Here is a 20663-nt window from a genome sequence, read left to right as displayed (position 1 = left end):
GTTTCCTTGAGATTTTTGGACTGTAATTATGTTTATATTGCTCTGCCTGACATTGTATGAAATCTGATTGTGGTCTTGCAATGGGTATACGCTTAGTTTCCTAATTGGTGATTGCATCTTCGCTTAGTTCATCAATCTGTATAGAACACATTGGATCGAATGGATGTATTGTGTTTGCTTAGTTCGCGGTTATGATAGCATGATTTGTCTTCACTTAGGTTATTCATTCATGTTGGATTAGAGGTTAGAGTCACGAGACTCTTGCACTTTAATTGTCATGTCGATACTTTGATTTGGCTCAATATTCGATCTGTTTTGTGCTTGCGATTGGGTATACGCTTAGTTGCCTCATCGGTGTTTAATCTTTGCTTAGTTGATTAGGTTGTATGGTCCAGGACTGATTGAATTTGTGTATTGCATTCACTTAGTTTGTAATTTTGAAGACCGGATTACCCTTCGCTTAGTTGGGTAATTCGTGTTGTATTTGGATCAGAGTAGTGTGTAATTGTCGTTAATTTGTGATTGGAAGCATTAATTGAATTAATGACAAACCGTTTTTATTCTGTATTTGAACTCATTTTTACATTTTTGTTTGCATTCGTGTCTTATTTAAGTTCATCCACATTCACAAACTCTTCATCAACCCCCCACTACGTGTTCGACCTATTACCTGAACCACATTTGGTCCTTGAAAGACGACCTAGGAGTCACTTCCTAGCACTATACTGCATTTTTAATGCACATCAAATTTGTATGGGGTGTGACCTCCATCAACCTTCTCCTCGATAGACCCAATAGTGATATCAGAGCCGATGGTTTGTCTTTGTGACCGGCTCAAGACGAGTACAATGGTCCCTGTATTTGAAAGTCTTCCTGGCGAAGGGTTCACTAGTACAGAAACAGCATACAACGTCAAATAGTTTTTGGCTTTTCACGTCAAATTCGAGAACGATGTCATATTGGGAGACATTAAATTGACGTCCAATTTAAAACATTCGACGTTAATTTAACGTCAATTTTTGTCAATAAACGACAGTAATTTAACGTCGAATTTTGTCAATATACGACGTTAATCAATTTTTTTTTAAATTAATTGTAATCCTTTTTTACAACTCTACTATACCTGAAAAGCAGAACTATGAACGGTAATATATAATCAATAACAAACAACAAACAAGTTCAATCAAACAACAACAACAAGCAAGTTTAACCAAACAACAACAATAAACAAGTTCAACAAAAAAAACAACAAACAAGTTCAACAAATAAGTTCTTCAAAACGAAAACGAAAACTAACCTTTAAAAGGTGGGTTCATCGGAATAAAGTGTTACCACCAGAATGCGCCTATGAAGGACAAGAACACGAAAATAACCGGTGAAAACAAAACAAAAATCATACCTAAAGTAGTTAATTAATATGCATTTGTATCAAATGAAAGAAAGATTACATGTGATGATCGTCAAACTTTGTTTGAGAAAAGTTTGAGCAGAAAAGAGGGTCTCGCGCTAAGATAAAGTGAATGAATTTTCAATCTCCCGCTCAAATTTTTATTGAATTCACTAACCTTTTGACGTCTAACGTTGAGACATTCGATGTTTTATATCCTTTTACGTCGAATTATAATTCTAAACGACGTTTAATAATTGCATTTATTTACAAAATTGCCACCGATCATTTTTAACGTTGGCTATTGAGTGGTTAGACGTTGAACGCGTGACGTTATACGTTATTTTTGCACTAGTGGTTCCAGGTAAGCGTGTCCTGTTAAGATGAACGGCGGTACAAAGAGGTACTCGTGGTTGGGAATGTTTCCGCTGGAGGGGGACTGTACCAATGTGGAAGGGACTCACCCTTGAAGGGGAGATTGTTGGGAATCCAAGTGTGAGTCTAAGTCCCACATTGGATAGAAATGATAAAGTAGAGCACTATATAAAGGTGAAAGATCCATTAACCCATTGCCTTAAGGTTTTGGATAGAAAGTCGTGTCAATCCCTTATATGATTGGACTCATATCTCATTGGTGTTTGTGTCTCTACTGCAAACCCCCTCCATGATAGACCCAACAAGAACATGATTGCTTATTGCAGAAAAGACAAATTTTTAAGGCCGTCGGTGGACGGCCACCGGCCACGGCGACAACAAAGACAATAGGAAGAGACTCAGACAACCTACTGCAAACCCCCTCCATGATATCATGTTTAGATTAGAACAGGGGTTTGCTCTAAACACCTAGGTGCATACCTAAGTACTATTCTAGATACTAGACTAGCACACTACCCTTTAGTAGGCTTAATGATGATACATAGGTATAATCATTCTAACAGTTTCCTCATTTGTCTTCATGTAAGATTTTCATTTTTGATTTACGAAGCGAATCCAAAATTTTGGTGATGTGCTATATATCACATATTTGTTCTCATCTAAGCAAATGCTGATTCTGTCTGTTTTGTGTTTAATCTTATCTATTTTATATGATAAACAGACGAGGGGGCATTCAACGTGAAGAAATAGATACAACTTGGAAGTTCGTACTAAGCAGATGCTTGCTTCCAAATGCCTTTGTCTAGGGTATATATACTTGATAAATAATTAACCATGTTATTCTTTATGCATGGCCTACATTTGTCTTTGACTTATTTTAGTCAAGTGACTTTTGATCATCTTACCCTATTCCGGATTTTAAGGGGAAATTTTTTAGAGAGCCACTTCTATAATTATTAATTGTGTTAGTGAATTACTGTGGGCCCTAGAAAATATTATTAACATTCACATTTTTCACCCTTGAGGGCTTTTGTAATCGTAATACATCAAGGCTTTTGTAACTGTGATAAAGTTTAGGTCACATTTTTCACCCTTGAGGGCTTTTGTAATCGTAATACATCAAGGCTTTTGTAACTGTGATAAAGTTTAGGTTGATGTTTGATTGAAGGCTAGATCTATATATCGTATTTGTGTTTCTTCAAACTAATTTGTTAGACTGTGCTTTACAATATTTTCTATGCTAATTGTATAGATCTTAACTCATCCTCTAGGGTCCTATTACTGCAGTTACGGATTTCATGATTCATGATTGACTATCGAGAGAACCAAATTTCACTTATATTTGTTTCAGTATGACTAGAATAAAATATATAAGTGAGTGTTGAATCTCTTTTACAAATTGGTTCTGTGAGATTAAGTTTGATTTAAATCAAGTTTTCTTTTGTCCTGTATGCAATTGTTTGTCATTTAAATTCTCGGAGTATAAAATTCTGCATGCTTCCAGAGAAGTCAACATTTTTACCTTTTTGCATAGTTTTGAAATTTAAAATCGGAAACCATAGCAACCTTTTCCATCACCACAATATAGGATAGCAAAATTAGCATAGTTTTTATTTTCTAGGCATTAGGCTGTAGCTTTTTTTCTTTGCTATCTGTTTTACTTTTATAATTTTTTTCTAGGCATTTCTCTCCAAAGTAAGTAGGGTATTGATTACCTTATTAACCCTACTATTATTAATTTTACTCTACGCATTTCACAATTCATTACGTGTTTTTACTTTCTAATGAATTCAGTGACTGAATCAATCGGGCATAGTATTGTGTTCTTGGAGAAAAAAATTTATATGACATTCCAACAAGAAATTTACTCACTCAAGGAAGGTTCACGCACAGTAACTGAGTTTTTTTCATAATTGAAAATTCTATAGGAAGAGTTGGAAACCTGTATGCCAATGCCTAGTTGTGCATGTCATGTAAAATGCTCCTGTGCTGTTATAAAAAATGCAAGACACTATAACTATTTAAATTATGCAATTAGATTCTTGACTGGTTTAAATTACAATTTTACTATTATTAAATCTCAAATTCTATTGATGGATCTCTCACCTAATATTAATAGAACTTTTTCTACTGTTCTACGAAATGGCTGACAAAACAATTACAAACTCATCAAGATCTTTGGTGCTAGATCTTAGAACTGAACAATGTGAAAAGCTCATCAGTATACTCCAATATGATCAATATTCATCAGTGCAAGTGAATGTAAGTTCTCATGTTGGTCATTCACTTAATGAGAAATCCAAGACAGGTAAAGCTTTCATTTGTTCTTCACTTAATGCATGTGACATGGACTCTTGGATCATTGATTCGTGGTCTATGATCAATCAATATCTGTGCATCCTTATATTGTTTCAACTTATGCTTTGAAATTAAACTGATGTGTAAATTTTGCATTGCTAAACATGCTCGTACTGTATGGGTTTCCAAAGTCCATTGCATAGGTTCAGGATAAGGTGTTTATTAGTAATTTTTGGAAATAATTGTTTAAATCTTAAGGCACCATGATCTCCATACAGATGGTCAAACTGAGAATTTAAACAAAACCTTAGAAATGTACTTAAGGTGTTTTGTCTTTGATCATACTAAGGATTGGATGAATATGTTGCTATGGGCTCATCAGTATTGGTATAACTCTTCATTCCATCACAGCATTGGCATGTCTCCTTATCCAGTCGTGTATGGAAAATCACCACCTTCTATCATCATATATGAACATAGTGAGCATGATCCAACAAATCTCCAAGACTGTCTAAAAGCTTGTGATGCAATGTTAACAAAACTTAAAAAAAACTACATCATTCGTAGAACTACATGAAATTGCAGGTGGATAAAAAGAGGAGGTATGTACAATTAAAGGTAGGGGACCTAGCATTGATGAAATTATAGTCATATAGAAACATTTCGTTGTTTTAAGAAAGAACAAAAATTGTGCCTTAGGTATTTTGGGCCATCTGAGATAATTAAGAAGATTGGGAATGTTGTTTATAAATTACAGTTGTCAGATTTTACAAAGATACGTCCAATATTTCACATCTCTATGCTTAGAAGTTCGCAGGTGATCCTAAACATTTGATGTAGGATACTTAGGAAGATTCATTCCAAAATATATTGAGTTTTAGAAATTTTTATGAAAATCTTATTTTAAAAATTTTATTCCAAAACATATTTCATATGTTTTGAAAAATTGTTTCAAAAATAACATTCTGAAAATTTAGTTCGAGAAATTTTATTCTGGAAATTGTTTCGGAAATGTTGTTCCGAAAACAATGGAAAACTTGTTCCAAAAAACTTCATACGAAATTCGGGAGTCACTTTTTCGAAAGATAAAATAGTCACTTAAAACTTTGAGCGGGGTGTGAAAAGAAATTGTGGAGGTGTAAAAAGTAAAAATCAACTAAAACACATAATTTATAGGTTTAATGTCTCCGTAGGTCCCTATTTTGGTCATGAATTTCAAATAGGTCCTCTTCATTTTCAGCGTATCAATTGAGTCCTTGTTTTTGTAAAATTGAATCAATTACAGGCCTGCCGTTAAATTGGACAAACGGCCGTTACAATATTGGTTACGTGGCATGGTTGAGTGCAGTTACTAATCAGACGTGGCATTTAAAACTATTTTTGTATTAAATAATTGGTATGCACAGATGTATATTCAGTTTTGGGTAAGGGCAAAGTAGGAAATTTGAAAAAATTAAAGGGCAAGACGTTTTAATTGAGGAATGCACATGAGATTGGGGAAAGAAATTGAGGGTTTTTATTATTAGGGTTCGCGTGAGAGGCCAAAAATCGCGATCCTAAGTTCGATCCAAAAATCAGGTGTGGGTCCTTTTGTTGTTGGAAGCAAGAAGCTGAAGCACGTGGTCAGTGGAGGTTAATCTCAAGGAAGGTCAGTGTTTGTCCCCATTGATGTATGGTTTGGTCTCTGGTTTTAATTGCATTTTGGTGGTCCCCCATTGATGTATGGTTTGGTCTCTGGTTTTGATTGCATTTTGGTGGTCCCCCATGTATGGTTTTGCCGGTGTTCGTTGGTGAAGCTTATGTAGTTGGAAGTGGGAGGGTGCGCGTTCTTTGTTCGATTCGAAGTGATGGATAATGAAGTGCAGAAATCGCATTCTTGTTCATCTTCGACATGCAATGGGTGGCGGAATCAAAACTGTGATGTCGTTTTTCGTGGTGGTGGAGTATCTACCATTGATGGTGTATCACCCCTTTGCCTCTGTGGAGAGAAAACAGTGGTAAGAACAGCTAGAACTGCTAAGAACAGAGGGAAGCAATTCTGGAGCTGCCCTAAGTACAAGGTAAGAACGTGTAGAAGTAGTGTTTTGTTTGAGTGGAAAGTCGTTTTAATTGTTATTTTTTTCACAGACTGGACATGAAGGTGGTTGCAATTTCTTCAAATGGTGTTGTGAAGACGGTAATGACAAAAGCTATACGAATGTGAAGTGGGAAGAAAAGCATGAGTCTTTGTCAAAGACAGGAGAAATGGGAGGTGGATCGAAGATGATGAGTGATTTGATTAAATCTGTCAACGTTGTGGAGAAATGGATGAAGGTGTTGACAAGATTGGTTATTTTGATTTTTTTACTTAATATTATTGTAATTTCAATATGGATTATAAATCCATAATGTAGTAGTGTTGATCGTATTCTTAGGAAGAAATTAGTCGGGTTTTTCGGTTTGTTAGGATGGAACTGTTTATGTATATGACGAGATGTGAAGGAATGAAGTTGTGTTACTGAAGTGATAAACATAATAAATTGAGGTTTTGGTTTAATGTAGCAGGTTTTAAGGCCTTTTGAAAACTGTTGAATGTTTACTTTATTCACAGCAATGTTACATAATAATTAACGCTCGTCCAACTACCGTGTCTATCGCTCGTCCAACTAGGTCCCTATTCCCTAGCGTTCGGTTTAGTCGTTGTCAATACCCAATTTCGTCCGGATTATTTTTATAGTTTTATTGCATTTTGTTTGTCACATATTTAACCTTTTTATTATTCATTTACCTATTTCTTTTTTAGTTCTATTTATTTTATCTTATTGTTTTTACTACCCTTTTTCTTTATTGCTTATTTTGTTTTTATTCTATCTCTTTTATTTATTTTACTTTTTTTTTCCTTTTATTTATTTATTTATTATTTATTTTTATTTTTATTTTCTTTTAATTCTTCGTTTTAATTTTAATTCTTATTTTTCTTAAATTTTTATCTTTTCATAATTATTATTAGTTAAAAGGTTTTAAAATTAAATTAAATTAAAAAAAAAATAAAAAAAAAATAAAAAAAAAATGAAATGAATAAAAAATGAGAAAAGGACAAATTGGCAAAAAGGAGGGGACACGAGGGAGGAAAACGGTTTCCTGCTGCGAGGAGACAAACTGGTTTTGGGGCAGTCAAGGACAAGGCAAGTTTTGGAGGAGAGCAGGGTGGCAGACGCGATTTGGGTGCGTACGAAGTCAATACAAGGATTTTGGACACAGAGGATTGCGCAAAAAAAACGCAGAGAGAGCAGAGGGAAGGCATTATTATTCTGGTTTTGGAGAGAAAGCAGAGAGAAAGGGGATTTTTGGGGGAGAGCTTCAGGGGACCTTCAACTTCACTGGATAATCATCCATTGCCGAGAAGGAGACATTGGCACCTGCAAAGAGAAACAAGAGACACCATTCAACAAGGAAAGGGAAGAAGAAGCCAGTCAAAAGGGAAAGGAGAGATTCATTGGAGGCGCAAGGTTGGCAGTAGCAATCGGATCTTCAAGAGGTAAGTGATGCCTTGCACTCCATGTTCTCCCATGAATATACCTCTGTTAAGTTGTTGTTAAATTGGCATATGATTGTGTCATGGTTATTTGTATACGGGCCATTGTTACCAAACACCATCGTCACCCTCCCCACATTCACTGAATCATCATCCATCATAACCTCATGACCACGGTCCATCATCTTCATCCCTTTCCTCTTCATTTTCATCTCCAACACCTTATACCACGGCCTAACCTCAAACTCCTTGACTCCCCTCACCCGTAACCATCCCAACCACACTTCCCTTTCACTCCAAGTTCCTCACCCCCAACACCCATCATCCATCATTGGCTACACGCCACAACTCTCAACTCCTCTATTTAATCGCATAGAGAAACACCTTCCTCTTCTTCAACAATCGGAAAAACAGGGAAGAATTCACTCACTCCATAACCCCTGCCGTGCTTCTTATCGCCATTACACCACACCTCAACCCAACGCCTTCATGATCTATCATACAGAAACTCATAACTCCATCCCACCGTATTCATTCTTACCGTTCGGCCAACATCATCTCCAACACTGAGCCGTCACCTATCCTCTGCATCTTCAACCATCTACCTCCAACTATAATCCAACCTCGACCCCCCCTCACCCCGGGACCATTCATCATTTACTTCTGACCAGAGCCTTTGCCTCTCGCCACTTTCATCTCCGGCACCACTTCCAGTATCATCACTCTCATCTCCCCAACATCTCCGGCGCCACCTCCAACAAGCATAACCCAATCAACACACAAGGCAGAACAAATCCAGCATTCACCCCTCACATTCAGATGTACACAACACACACTCGTAATTTTCAAATTAATCAGTAAATCAATAAAAAAAAATGATAAAAATTAGGGGAAGAAGAGAGGGAAATGTGGTTTTGCGGGGACGATTAGCAGCCGGGAAAGCCCTCGAACGGAGAGGGAGGAAAGTGACACTGGTGGCGCCGGTGAAGAAGCGCGCTCCAGCTAGAGGCGACGGTGGCCGGCTCTGGCAGAGGCGGCGGCAGGAGGTGCCCAAGGTGGAAGAGCCTCAACCCTAGGTTAGTGCGAGAGAGAAGGGGAAAGAACGCCGTGGTTCCGGTGGTGCTTGGGGTCGCCGCCGACGCCGAGACGGGTGGAAGGTGGTGGCGCGGTGGCTGGTTGGAGGAAGTAATGGCGCAGGTGTTCAAGGGAGGCAATCCCAGCCCTAGCTTTTCCTGGTCAGAGAGAGAAAGAGACCTGGGTCTCGATGGAGGGAAGCAGCATTGAGTGTAGAGTCAGAGAACCCCTAGGGGAATTCTAGGTTAGAAACCACCGGGTGGGCCAAGCCCATAATAAACGCACGTTTTCGGCCTTTTTCGAACGTTCGTCATCTACCCCCTCTCCGAACGTCCGTCCGTCAACTTCTTGGACGGACCGTTTGGGTGACCATCTCCCCAACGAACGCTCGTCCACAACGAGCGCTCGTCTTTCAGCCTCGTTTCCCAGCGTACGTTCACCATCTCCCCAACGAACGCTCGTCCACAACGAGCGCTCGTCCTTCAGCCTCGTTTCCCAGCGTCCGCTCGTCCCCCAACCAGCGCTCGTCCTTCAGCCTCATTTCTCAACGTACGTTCACCATCTCCCTAACGAACGCTCGTCCACAACGAGCGCTCGTCTTTCAGCCTCGTTTCCCAGCGTCCGTTCACCAATTCCCCAACGAACGCTCGTTCCCCAACGAGTGCTCGTCCTTCAGCCTCGTTTCCCAGCGTCCGCTCGTCCCCCAACGAGCGCTCGTCCTTCAGCCTCGTTTCTCAACGCGTTCACCATCTCCCTAACGAACGCTCGTCCACAACGAGCGCTCGTCTTTCAGCCTCGTTTCTCAACGTACGTTCACCATCTCCCCAACGAACGCTCGTCCACAACGAGCGCTCGTCTTTCAGCCTCGTTTCCCAGCGTACGTTCACCATCTCCCCAACGAACGCTCGTCCACAACGAGCACTCGTCCACAACGAGCGCTCGTCCTTCAGCCTCGTTTCTCAACGTACGTTCGTCAACTTTCCCCAACGAGCGCTCGTGATACTGATTCCCCCCAACGCTCGTTCCTCCTCATTCTCAACGAACGTTCGTTAATCCACTCAACGAACGCTCGTTCTTTCTCCCCACTTTCAACGAGTGTCCGTTAAATTCCCCCCAACGCTCGTTCCTCCTCATTCTCAACGAACGTTCGTTAATCCACCCAACGAACGCTCGTTCTTTCTCCCCACTTTCAACGAACGTTCATTAATTCCCCCAACGCTCGTTATTTCTCCTCATTCTCAACGTCCGTTTATGATCCACCCAACGCTCGTTATTTTTATTTGTTTGTTTTTCTTATTTTATTTTATTCTATTTCATTTATTTTTGTCTATCTTATTTCATTTGTCTTATTTATTTCTTTTATTTTTATTTTTATTTTTATTTATTATTTTATTTTGTTCTATCTACTTATTCTAGATATTTACTTATCCTAAAATATATATTTAATAATGCAATATTTACAATTTAAATAAAGGAATTTACAAAAATATGTTTTAAGGGTTTAGGCACATGTGTGATCGCACGCATCGTCCTTGTGCTGAAAACCTTTTCTCTTTCTTAAATGAAATTACAAAAATATGTTTTGAAGGTTTAGGCACATGTGTGATCGCACGCATCGTCCTTGTGCTGAAAACCTTTTCTCTTTCTTAATTAAAATTACAAAAAATACGTTTTAAGGGTTTAGGCACATGTGTGATCGCACGCATCGTCCTTGTGCTGAAAACCTTTTCTCTTTCTTAATTGAAATTACAAAAAAACTGTTTTAAGGGTTTAGGCACATGTGTGATCGCACGCATCGTCCTTGTGCTAAAAACCTTTTCGCTTTCTTAAATAAAATTACAAAAAAATGTTTTAAGGGTTTAGGCACATGTGTGATCGCACGCGTCCTTGTGCTAAAAACCTTTTCGCTTTCTTAATTAAAATTACAAAAAATATATTTTAAAGGTTTAGGCACATGTGTGATCGCACGCATCGTCCTTGTGCTAAAACCTTTTCTTCTTCTTTTCTAAAATTACAAAAATATATTTTAAAGGTTTAAGCACATGTGTGATCGCACGCATCGTCCTTGTGCTAACAACATTTTCTCTTTCTTAAACAAAATACAAAAAAAGGTATAAAATCTTCAAAAAACTCGAAAACATCAACAATTTTAAACAACCAACAATCTTCCCAGAACTACGTGATCCTTGATTCTCCATCAAGAGTGGAGATACGTAGGAGCAAGGCTAGTCCTTGTCAGGTTCACTTTCCCAAAAATCCAAATTTATCCATAATCATTTTCCAAACAAAATTTTCTAAACAATTTTCAAACAAATTTTCAAGCAGTTTTCTAAAAGAACTACGTAACCCTGATTTCTCATTTTGAATGAGAATACGTAGGAGCAAGGTCAATCCTTGTCGGGCCCAGAAAACTAAAAAATATGTTTTGTTTATTTTAGAATTTTATTTTAGGGGATAGTTAAACATTTTGAAAATCACATCATATTCGTGCATTTAGTTAAAGGTACTGCCTTAGGGCAGGCGTTGTGGGGTGCTAACACCTTCCCCACGCGTAACCGACTCCCGAACCCAATCTTTGGTTTTCGTGGACCGTGCTTTATCGTTTTATGGTTTTTCCGTAGTTTTCCATAATAAACTATGGTGGCGACTCCAAATCTCTTTCCAAAAATCCGATTTCTTTTTGGATCGTCGTCCCGTCGCGATTCCGGTTGCGACAGTCGTCCTCCCTCGTGTACCGCTCGTCCAACTACGTTCGTGCTCAAGACCGTTCGGTCTGGTCGTCCACCCTCCTGCATCGGTCTTCGAACAACCTCCGTGCTGAAGACCGTTCGGTGTGGTCGTCCTCCCTTGTCTACCGCTCGTCCAACTACGTCCATGTTCAAGACCGTTTGGTCTGGTCGTCCACCCTCCTGTATCGCTCTTCGAACTACCTCCGTGGTGAAGACCGTTCGGTCTGGTCGTCCACCCTCCTGTATCGCTTTTCCAACTACCTCCGTGTTCAAGACCGTTCGGTCTGGTCGTCCACCCTCCTGTATCGGTCTTTCCAATTACCTCCGTGTTGCAGACCGTTCGGTCTGGTCGTCCACCCTCGTGTATCGTTCTATATAAGACGTCAAAGAAGGAAATTGTAATATATCCAAAACATTGTAATACATCCAAAATAGTTCCTGCTCATTGTAATACATCGAAAACCATACATAGTTGGCATCATTGTCATTCATTAAATTACATAGCAGTAAAACCATAAACCTTGTTCCTTAGACTATTACATAATAAGATCCTTAAACTTGGCATCATTGTCATTTATACACACATCTATAGTTGAGCTTCCTGGTCATTCATACACACTTCAGATAACTGTGATGATGGCATGATTGGTTCTTGGGTTGCTTTGGGGCAACGACTCCTGTTGTGCCCAACCTCCCTACATAGCCCGCATCTCTTCCGCAAACCACCCTTGCTCACTCGTGAATCATCCTTTCTGATCTCCCACTGCTCCAGTCTTCTTTTCCTTTTAGGTCTTCCAGGCATAACCTTTTTCCTAGGAGGCATGACATCCGGATATGGTGTTAGGTCCCACATGTTGTTTCCGTTGATGGGATATACGATTGATGCATAGGTTTCTTCATAGGTGGACTTTAGAAAGCAAGCCGGAATGAACTGCTGGCCATCAATATTAAGAAGCTTCATTGCGGCTAGGGAGTGACAACATGGAATTCCTGTGATGCTCCATCTCCTGCACGAGCATGAGAACTCGTCTATGTTTACAACAAATTTTTCTCTACTTTGGGAGACGTGTCTTACTTCAAAGAGTTTGTGTGCTGACCAGCTATAAAGAAATAAAAAAAAATTTAAACAACACATTTAAGTGTCTGACATAAAGTTTACCAAGGAATGAATAAACATTTATGAAGTTATGAAGAAAGTTACCTAGGTATCCAGTTCTTGGTTGCTTGGGATTCCTTTGTAAATCTGGCCTGGATCTTTGGACAAATTGGTCCTGAAAATGATTGTATCTTAGACCTATTTTGATGGAAGCTTAGCCATGCTTAGAATGACCTGGACCTTGCAGACAAAGCTTCAAAAAAAATCCAGAACAGTATTGGTGCAGCAGATTGAAATCAGCAGTGAGAATGCAGCGGAAATTGAGTGAGATTGGTTGATGGTTGGTGTGTTTGAGCGGAATGAGTATGTGGGGGAACCTCACAGCTCAGAAGGCCTTCCTACAATGGAAGGAAGCTAGAGGAAAGGGAAGAGAAAGTAGAGAGAACAAATGACTCAAGAGCAATAGGGCTGGAAATTAAATTCAGCAGCAATTTACTAAGCTCAAAAGTAAGTCAATACAAAGAAAAGGCCCTCTTATTTATAGGTGAAGAGGAGCCTAATTTCTGATTTTAATTCCCTCCTAAATTCAAATTATTCAGATTTATTTTGATCAAGCAAAGTCCATGCCTCATTCCAGCTCAGCCAGCAAGGTGTATGCTTCCTTCCAAATCAGCCAATTCACGTGGAAAATGCTGGTGCATGCCGTAAGCACCTCCTTTTTGGCTCCTTTGCTTGGTTCTATTGATTTAACTTCTTGGATGGCTCAATCATAGTCTCCAAGATTTATTAATTCCTACAAAACAAAGTATAAGTGCTTTAGTTAAGAGAAGAAGGATTTTTATAAGTAACCTTCCATAGAAGTAAAATGTTAGGTGATCCTTCTTCTTCTTGAATCTTCCTTGCCATTGCTCTAGTAAGAGGTCCAATGTGATTTCTTGATGGTTTTCCATTAGACCCTCCCTCTTGAAAAAGATCTGTCCTCAGATCTGCTTCATCCTGTTGATCATCTCCTGTGAAAGGAATTAAATCGCAGATGTTAAAAGTAGGACTGACACCATAACTTTCAGGAAGGTCTAATATGTATGCATTATCATTTATCTTTTTGACCACCTTGAATGGACCATCTCCTCTTGGACTAAGTTTGGATTTCCTTTGAGAGGGAAATCTTTCCTTTCTCAAATGAAGCCAAACTAGGTCTCCTTTTTCAAAAACTATTTTCTTTCTCCCTTTGTTGTTGTATTCTGCATATTTTTTAGTTTGTTTTTCAATTTGGATTTTAACTTTCTCATGTAACTTCTTGATAAACTCCGCTTTAGAAGCACCTTCTTTATGAAGAAAAGAAGATGATTCTGGAAGAGGTAGTAAATCAAGAGGTGTGATAGGGTTAAAACCATAAACAACCTCAAAAGGAGAAAGATTAGTAGTCTTGTGGACTACTCTATTATAAGCAAATTCAATATGAGGTAGATGTTCATCCCAAGATTTGTTATTTCCTCTTAATATTACCCTTAATAATGTAGATAAAGATCTATTTACTACTTCAGTTTGCCCATCAGTTTGTGGGTGACATGTAGTAGAAAATAGAAGTTTAGTTCCAAGCTTTTCCCATAAAGTTTTCCAAAAATGGCTTAGAAACTTCACATCTCTATCAGACACTATAGTTTTGGGTAAGCCATGCAATCTCACTATTTCTTTAAAGAAGAGTCTAGAGAACAATTTCCAAACAAAATTTTCTAAACAATTTTCAAACAAATTTTCAAGCAGTTTTCTAAAAGAACTACGTAACCCTGATTTCTCATTTTGAATGAGAATACGTAGGAGCAAGGTCAATCCTTGTCGGGCCCAGAAAACTAAAAAATATGTTTTGTTTATTTTAGAATTTTATTTTAGGGGATAGTTAAACATTTTGAAAATCACATCATATTCGTGCATTTAGTTAAAGGTACTGCCTTAGGGCAGGCGTTGTGGGGTGCTAACACCTTCCCCACGCGTAACCGACTCCCGAACCCAATCTTTGGTTTTCGTGGACCGTGCTTTATCGTTTTATGGTTTTTCCGTAGTTTTCCATAATAAACTATGGTGGCGACTCCAAATCTCTTTCCAAAAATCCGATTTCTTTTTGGATCGTCGTCCCGTCGCGATTCCGGTTGTGACAGATGGCGACTCCACTGGGGACGTCGAGAGTCAGGCCATTTAATTAGATGCGCGAATTCGACATGATTTTTCTTTGTGTTTTTCTTCCCCTGTTTTTTTCTTTTCTTTATTTGTGTTTGATAGTTGGAATAACTGCATGTGAATTGTTGAATATGGAACCCTAGGGTAGAAAACATGTTTATATCTGCCTGGGAATTTTTTCTGGTTGTTTTGCAGGTGAGGGTTTGGGTATGCATTGCATTCTCCCTTCACACACACACTTTGTGCATATCATGAGTGGGGCCCTATACCCGGGTCTGAGCGTAACTTAGAATTAGAGGAGTTGTGTAGCGGTGTCATTCTGGGATGTACTTCCTGTCTGGCTATCGTGAGAACTCCAGCTAGAGTTTGTTCTCTTCACTTGTGTCTCCTCATCTAGTTGATTACTCGACTGTTGTGGAGATGCTATGAAGGGGGTCATAGCTGTAGTGACCATTGACCTCTAGGTTCAGGAGACCATCCTTGTGAAATTGCATGTACTTGACCTCGAATCCAAGCCATTGAACCTTTATTAGGGCACAAAGGGAGAAACGTGTATTCTTGTAATCCTCACACTGTTCGTTCTCTTTCGAAAATTATGTTATTGCATTTTCATGCCATGCATGCATTTGATTCATCGTGTTGTTTTATTATCATGCATCATATTCATGCATCATTTAGTAACATGTTGGTTTTAGGGGAAATCACAGGTATACACTTGACTTCACACGAGATGGATGTTGACACCAGATCTGATGCTACACTGCATACCAACTCCGCCATTTTAAGAAAGAAGTCTAGCCTAAGGACACATGTTGGAAATTTGACCGGGTTGATAAATTTAGGCCAAAGACTCAAGACCATACAGAGAGAAGCCTTCGGGAGGAAATATGGGAATTTGTTGAGTTTAATGGAGGTGAAAGTACAGTTGCCCGCTATTACAGCTCTAGCTCAGTATTATGATTCTCCCCTGAGATGTTTTACCTTCCAGGACTTCCAGCTGGCGCCAACTGTAGAAGAATTTGAGCATATTCTGGGCTTGCCATTAGAGGGTACCAAGCCATATCAGCACTTGGAGCATCATGCCTCTGTTTCTACCCTTGCTGTTATAATGAAATTACAGCCCAATGAATTGGAGAACCGGTTGATAACGAGACATCAAATTCGGGGGCTGACACAAGGTTACCTTGAACAATATTTGCACGACCTGGGCGATAGGGAAGAATGGGAGACCTTCATGGATGTACTAGCCCTCACTGTGTTTGGCAATATCCTGTTTCCCAAGCTGGAAGACTTTGTAGATTACACTGCTATTGATGTCTTCGTGGCAAAAAAGACGAGATCAGAAAACCCCGTAACAGCAGTCCTCGCAGATGTGTATGGGACTATGAGTTTTTGCCAGGAGAGAAAAGGGAAGAGGATTCTTTGTTGTTTGCCGGCATTATATGCGTGGATGACGGCACGAGTATTTAAGGGGGTAGTCGATGTTAGAAGTTCACCTGAGAATCTGTCGCATCAAGGAGGTAATGGGTGGGCTCTTTTCTTTGCCGGTTTGAGAGAAGGAAACGTAAAGTGGCGCCTTCCTTGGCTTGAGACTAAACCATCTATCCAACATTGTGGCAACTTCCCTAACATACCTCTCATAGGTGCTAGGTATTGTATTAACTACAACCCTGTTTTGGTCCAAAGACAGTTCGGATATCCTATGAAGGGAGCGCCTTCACCAGATTATCTCACAGCCTTCTTCATCTACTATGAGGACGGACATTGTACTGAAATGTTGAGGAGAGTCAGAAGTGCCTGGGAAAATGTGGTGCGAGCAGAGAAGGACCTGAGGAGTGGAGTGATTGATAGCAGAGTTAGTTACCATACCTGGATTCTGGAGAGGGTAAGAGAAGTCAAGTTGCCTTTTAAGCCCATCAATGATCAATCGGCAAGTGAAGAAACATCCCAAGCCCCAGAAAGTGAAGAGGTGAAACAGTTGAAGGTTGAGGTGGAGAAATTGAGGGTGAGGAATGCTAGGTTGGAAAATGAATTACAGAAAGCTCGCAATGATTTTGTGGATATGAGGAATGATAACGAAGAAAAGTCACAGGCTTATGAAAACATTGTCAAAAGCCAGAAGGCAGAGAGAGATTATACATTCCGAGTAAAACAGGATCTTGCGGCCGCAAGTAAGGAGTTATCCATGAGGGTGAATGAGAAGAATGTGGCTCTAGAAGAGGGCAGACAGTGGAAACAACTCTATGAAGAAGCCAAGAGGGATAAGAGGGAAGCCCTAAAAAGACTAAGGGAAGCGCAAGTCCAAGTACAAGAATCGGGGCATCAAATGAAGGAAATGGCTACATCATTTGAAGCGGAGTTGAATCAGGAGCGCTGGAAGCTGGCAGAGGCTGAAGGCGAGTATCGAGCCATGTTAAAGCAGATGGAGGATTACATCGAGGAGCAGGAGGAGCGATGGAGGTCGATGGAATTTGAAGAAAGGCATCAGGCCTTGATAAAGCGAATGAAAGAGCACATCGCAGAGCAAGAAACGGCCGTAAAGCATTGGAAGGAAAGCTTCTCTCAGTTGGCTGCTTTGGCAAATGGGGCAATTGAAGACATCCCTAGAATGGTGTCGGAAGCTGAAGCGAGTACCCACTTTTATAGCCCACCAGTAGAGATAGAGCTTTTTATTAATCACTGTAAACAGTTGATAAACGAGATGAAATCCCTCATCACTCGGGATAGGAATTGATGTATTTAGGGATCTTTATGGTTTGTTTCCTTTAAGAAATGTAATGAACTTGTTTCCATTTAAATGAAAGGTGTGGGATGTTGTTTAGCATCTGCTTGTGTTAATTTCCATCAGTGATGTCATTACAATCTTGTGATTTCCCCCTATTACTAGCATGCATCATCTTTTCTTTTGTTCAGCATGTTTCATTTCCATCTAATTAATTAAAATAATAAAGCAGTACGCGTGAGAAAAAAATGACGACCAAATTTCCACGACATCCCTACCGGACCCGGGCAAACTCAAAAGCCATGGCAAGCTGGGAGGAGTTACAGGAGTCTCTCAAAACGGATGTTGGCCAGTTGAAGGACCAGATCGGCCAAATCTTGGCGACGCTTGAATCCATGAAGACTGCTGGAGAGTCTTCATCTACGCATGTTGGGGGGAATGCTCACCCTTATCCCCCAATGTTCAACGCTGCGAGCCAATCTGTTCCTTTCCCACTGTATGGTTTACCTCCGGGTTACACTCCTCCTGTAGGAGAGTACTCAGAAGTTGAGCACGCTTCATTCTCGTTCCCCGCGACTGTCAATATACCACCAACCACCGGCACTCAGGGACCTGTCTTAGTGTCGGCTCCCATGGTGGGCACGGGAATGAATGAGACCAACACAACTGATGGAATTCGGGTGACCCCAGTACCGCGTGTGGTTGCTATGGAGGATTCTTCAGCCGAAGCTGCACAACACGCCACAATGGTTGGGGGATTCGGTAGCCTCGTTGGAGCTACGGGTAGGTTGGAAAGTCTGGAGGCGAGGTTGAGAGCTACGGGTTCGGAGATGCGGCCAGATTAAGTTTGGTTCCGGGCTTGAAAATCCCGCCTAAGTTCAAGGCGCCGGAGTTTGAAAAATATAGGGGTAACACTTGCCCTAAAAGCCATGTGACCATGTACTGCAGAAAGATGGCTGCGTATGCTCATGATGAGCAACTACTCATCCACGTTTTCCAGGAAAGTTTGGTGATGGACAAATTTGTAAGCACCAAAATATGATGTCACAAACTTGTTTCACAATCGGCAAGTATGACCGAATCGTTCAAGTAATAAAACTTGGTAAGACCAAGTATCGTTCTTCCCAAAGGACTCACGGCCTAGTTTAGTTATGTGATTTCTTGATTAGCTAAGACTTAAGAAGACAATAATTGAAATTTTAATATGCAAGACGAAAATAAACATGTATGCATGAATTGATCAATGGCAAAGACATAAGATAAACACTTTCAATGGATTAAATGAATGAATATGTTGTTGGGGGTCAATTTCATCTCATCCACTCTCATATATTTTAGGAATTCCTCTTTCAAATCATCATTGTTAATGCCACTCTCTAATGTACCATTCTAGATGGCTTCTCCCTAATCAAATAGTTCATACAATTCCTAGCATTCCTAATGATTAGTTCATGAGTGCAGGAGCTTAAGGCAACCAATATAATGTTGTCAGTAAAATATTGGGAGAAATTCCCCGGATCTAGATTTCCCCGTACGTGTCCGTATCAACAAAACCAATAATCATGCATTAGAATGAGTTAAACAATGCAAGCATTGAGCAAAGAGGAAAAACCCTAACTAATGATGAAAAGAAAGCATATGTCTTAATTCAAAGATGTATTCAACAAATCCATATATGAGAGCTTCAAGAGATTACATTGATTCCCCAACAAACATACAAGGTTTAGTTCACCATATTCATGGTGAACCTAGATGAATAACAATGAAAGTATGAAAGAATAAACCCAATAAAGGTGAAGAGGTAGCCTGAGCATCCAAGATCCTCCTTCAAAGGGGTGGAAGAGAGAGTGTTTGCCTCGTTTCTGCCAAAGATCTCTAACTAAAGGACGTGCAAGCCCTTATATACTAATCTAGAGTTACAAAAGATTACAAAAGCCCAAGCCCAAAAAGTGCCGCTCAGCGCCATTTACCGCTCAGCGGTGGTTACGCGTCTTCTTTCTTCCCCTCAGCGGCCATTTGCCCCTCAGCGGTTCCAACGCCACCTCTTGAGTGCCGCTCAGCGGTAGTTTGCCGCTGAGCGGTGCCTTCGACTTCTCTTTTTGCACTCTTTCTTGTCTTTTCTAATGTCCTCTCTCTCATTCTTCACTTCTTTCACCAAATTCACCTCAAAACCTGCACAAAAACACTCAAATCAAGCATAAACCTGTCCAGCTCTCTTATTTCTGAAAATATAAACAAATTGCATGATTTCAAGCTAGTTTCTAAGTCTAAAGGTTGCTTTTAGTATCACTTTTAAGCATGAAAATAACAGTTTTTCAACTGTTATCACAACCCCAAACATAGAACTTTGCTTGTCCTCAAGCAAACAAAATGTAACTCCATCTCCAACCAATTCATATGATGGTTTACTCATTCAAAATCCTCTTTTCAAGATAAGTAATAACTTCACTCAAACTTAAGACCAAGAGTTCAATCAAGATGTGCACATGCTTTAGTGTTCACAAAGTCATTTAAATTCCAACAAATGCTATTTTTCATGAATGATCAATCAATTAAGCATGGATGTTCATGTGATTATGGAATATTTCCTCACTAGGTAAAGTGTTTCACTCAACACACAAGTGTATAAGAGGTAAAGTGTTTCACTCATTCACTCCACTATCACAATGTCACATGAATCAACTTTGCCTTTCATTTAACCACAATCAAAAACATTCACAAGCATGCATCATCACAAGGACTTTTCAATGGCTTATAATGTGGCTGGGCTAACAAGAAAATTGGTTTTTCTGGATCACAAAATCCTTGAGTTAAGAGAATCATAACAACACAATCTTCTTATTCATTCCCAACTTTCTTTTGCCTTTGCTTTTGCATTTGCATTGAGCTTTGCTTCTTTTTCTTTTCTTTTCTTTGCATATTCTTACTTTTTAGCTCTTAGCTCAATGCTTTTTCCTTTTTCATGTTTCCCCAATAACCCCAAACTTGAACATTTAACAATACCACACAAGATCTTCTACTTAACTCAAGGTAAAGATTTTCAATCAAGGGTGTTCAGTGTATATTTAAGGCTAAGGGTTCAAAGGATAGAACACAACGTGTTCTCTTTTAGAAGGCTAACTTTATGAATTTGGCCAATAAAAAGGGTTTCAAAAACACGGCCTTTGATCATATGATGCAAAACAAGCAATTGATTCAATCATAGAAAACCTGGGCAAAGTCATTCATGCTTTCAAAGTAATAGCATTCAACAATAACAACTCTGGAGCTCAAAACCTCACATATAAGCTCAT

The 20663-nt window shown here is 39.6% G+C and overlaps 1 protein-coding gene across 1 annotated transcript; it reads left to right on the top strand.

Annotated features, from left to right (window-relative positions):
• The first annotated feature begins 5851 nt into the window (after positions 1–5851).
• On the top strand, positions 5852–6539 carry LOC148201144 (uncharacterized). The gene is made up of 2 exons (XM_088112268.1): positions 5852–6120; positions 6188–6539. The coding sequence occupies exons 1-2, from the start codon at positions 5908–5910 to the stop codon at positions 6446–6448; spliced, it is 474 nt and encodes a 157-aa protein (XP_087968394.1). The 5' UTR covers positions 5852–5907; the 3' UTR covers positions 6449–6539.
• The last annotated feature ends 14124 nt before the right edge of the window (positions 6540–20663 follow it).

This window comes from Vigna umbellata, chromosome 4 (genome assembly GCF_029865625.1).
Source record: "Vigna umbellata cultivar VRB3 chromosome 4, Vumbellata_1.0, whole genome shotgun sequence".
In the NCBI taxonomy this organism is placed as follows: Eukaryota; Viridiplantae; Streptophyta; class Magnoliopsida; order Fabales; family Fabaceae; genus Vigna; species Vigna umbellata.
The sequence above is the reverse complement of the archived record's forward strand: the minus strand, read 5'-3'. Positions and strand labels throughout refer to the sequence as shown.

What these genes read in the sequence shown, in the direction of transcription:
- LOC148201144 (XM_088112268.1), top strand. Translation starts at nt 5,908, where the DNA reads ATGGATAATGAAGTGCAGAAATCGCATTCTTGTTCATCTTCGACATGC. An exon ending in GGAGCTGCCCTAAGTACAAG is followed by an intron (nt 6,121 to 6,187) that starts GTAAGAACGTGT and finishes TTTTTTTCACAG; the next exon opens with ACTGGACATGAAGGTGGTTG.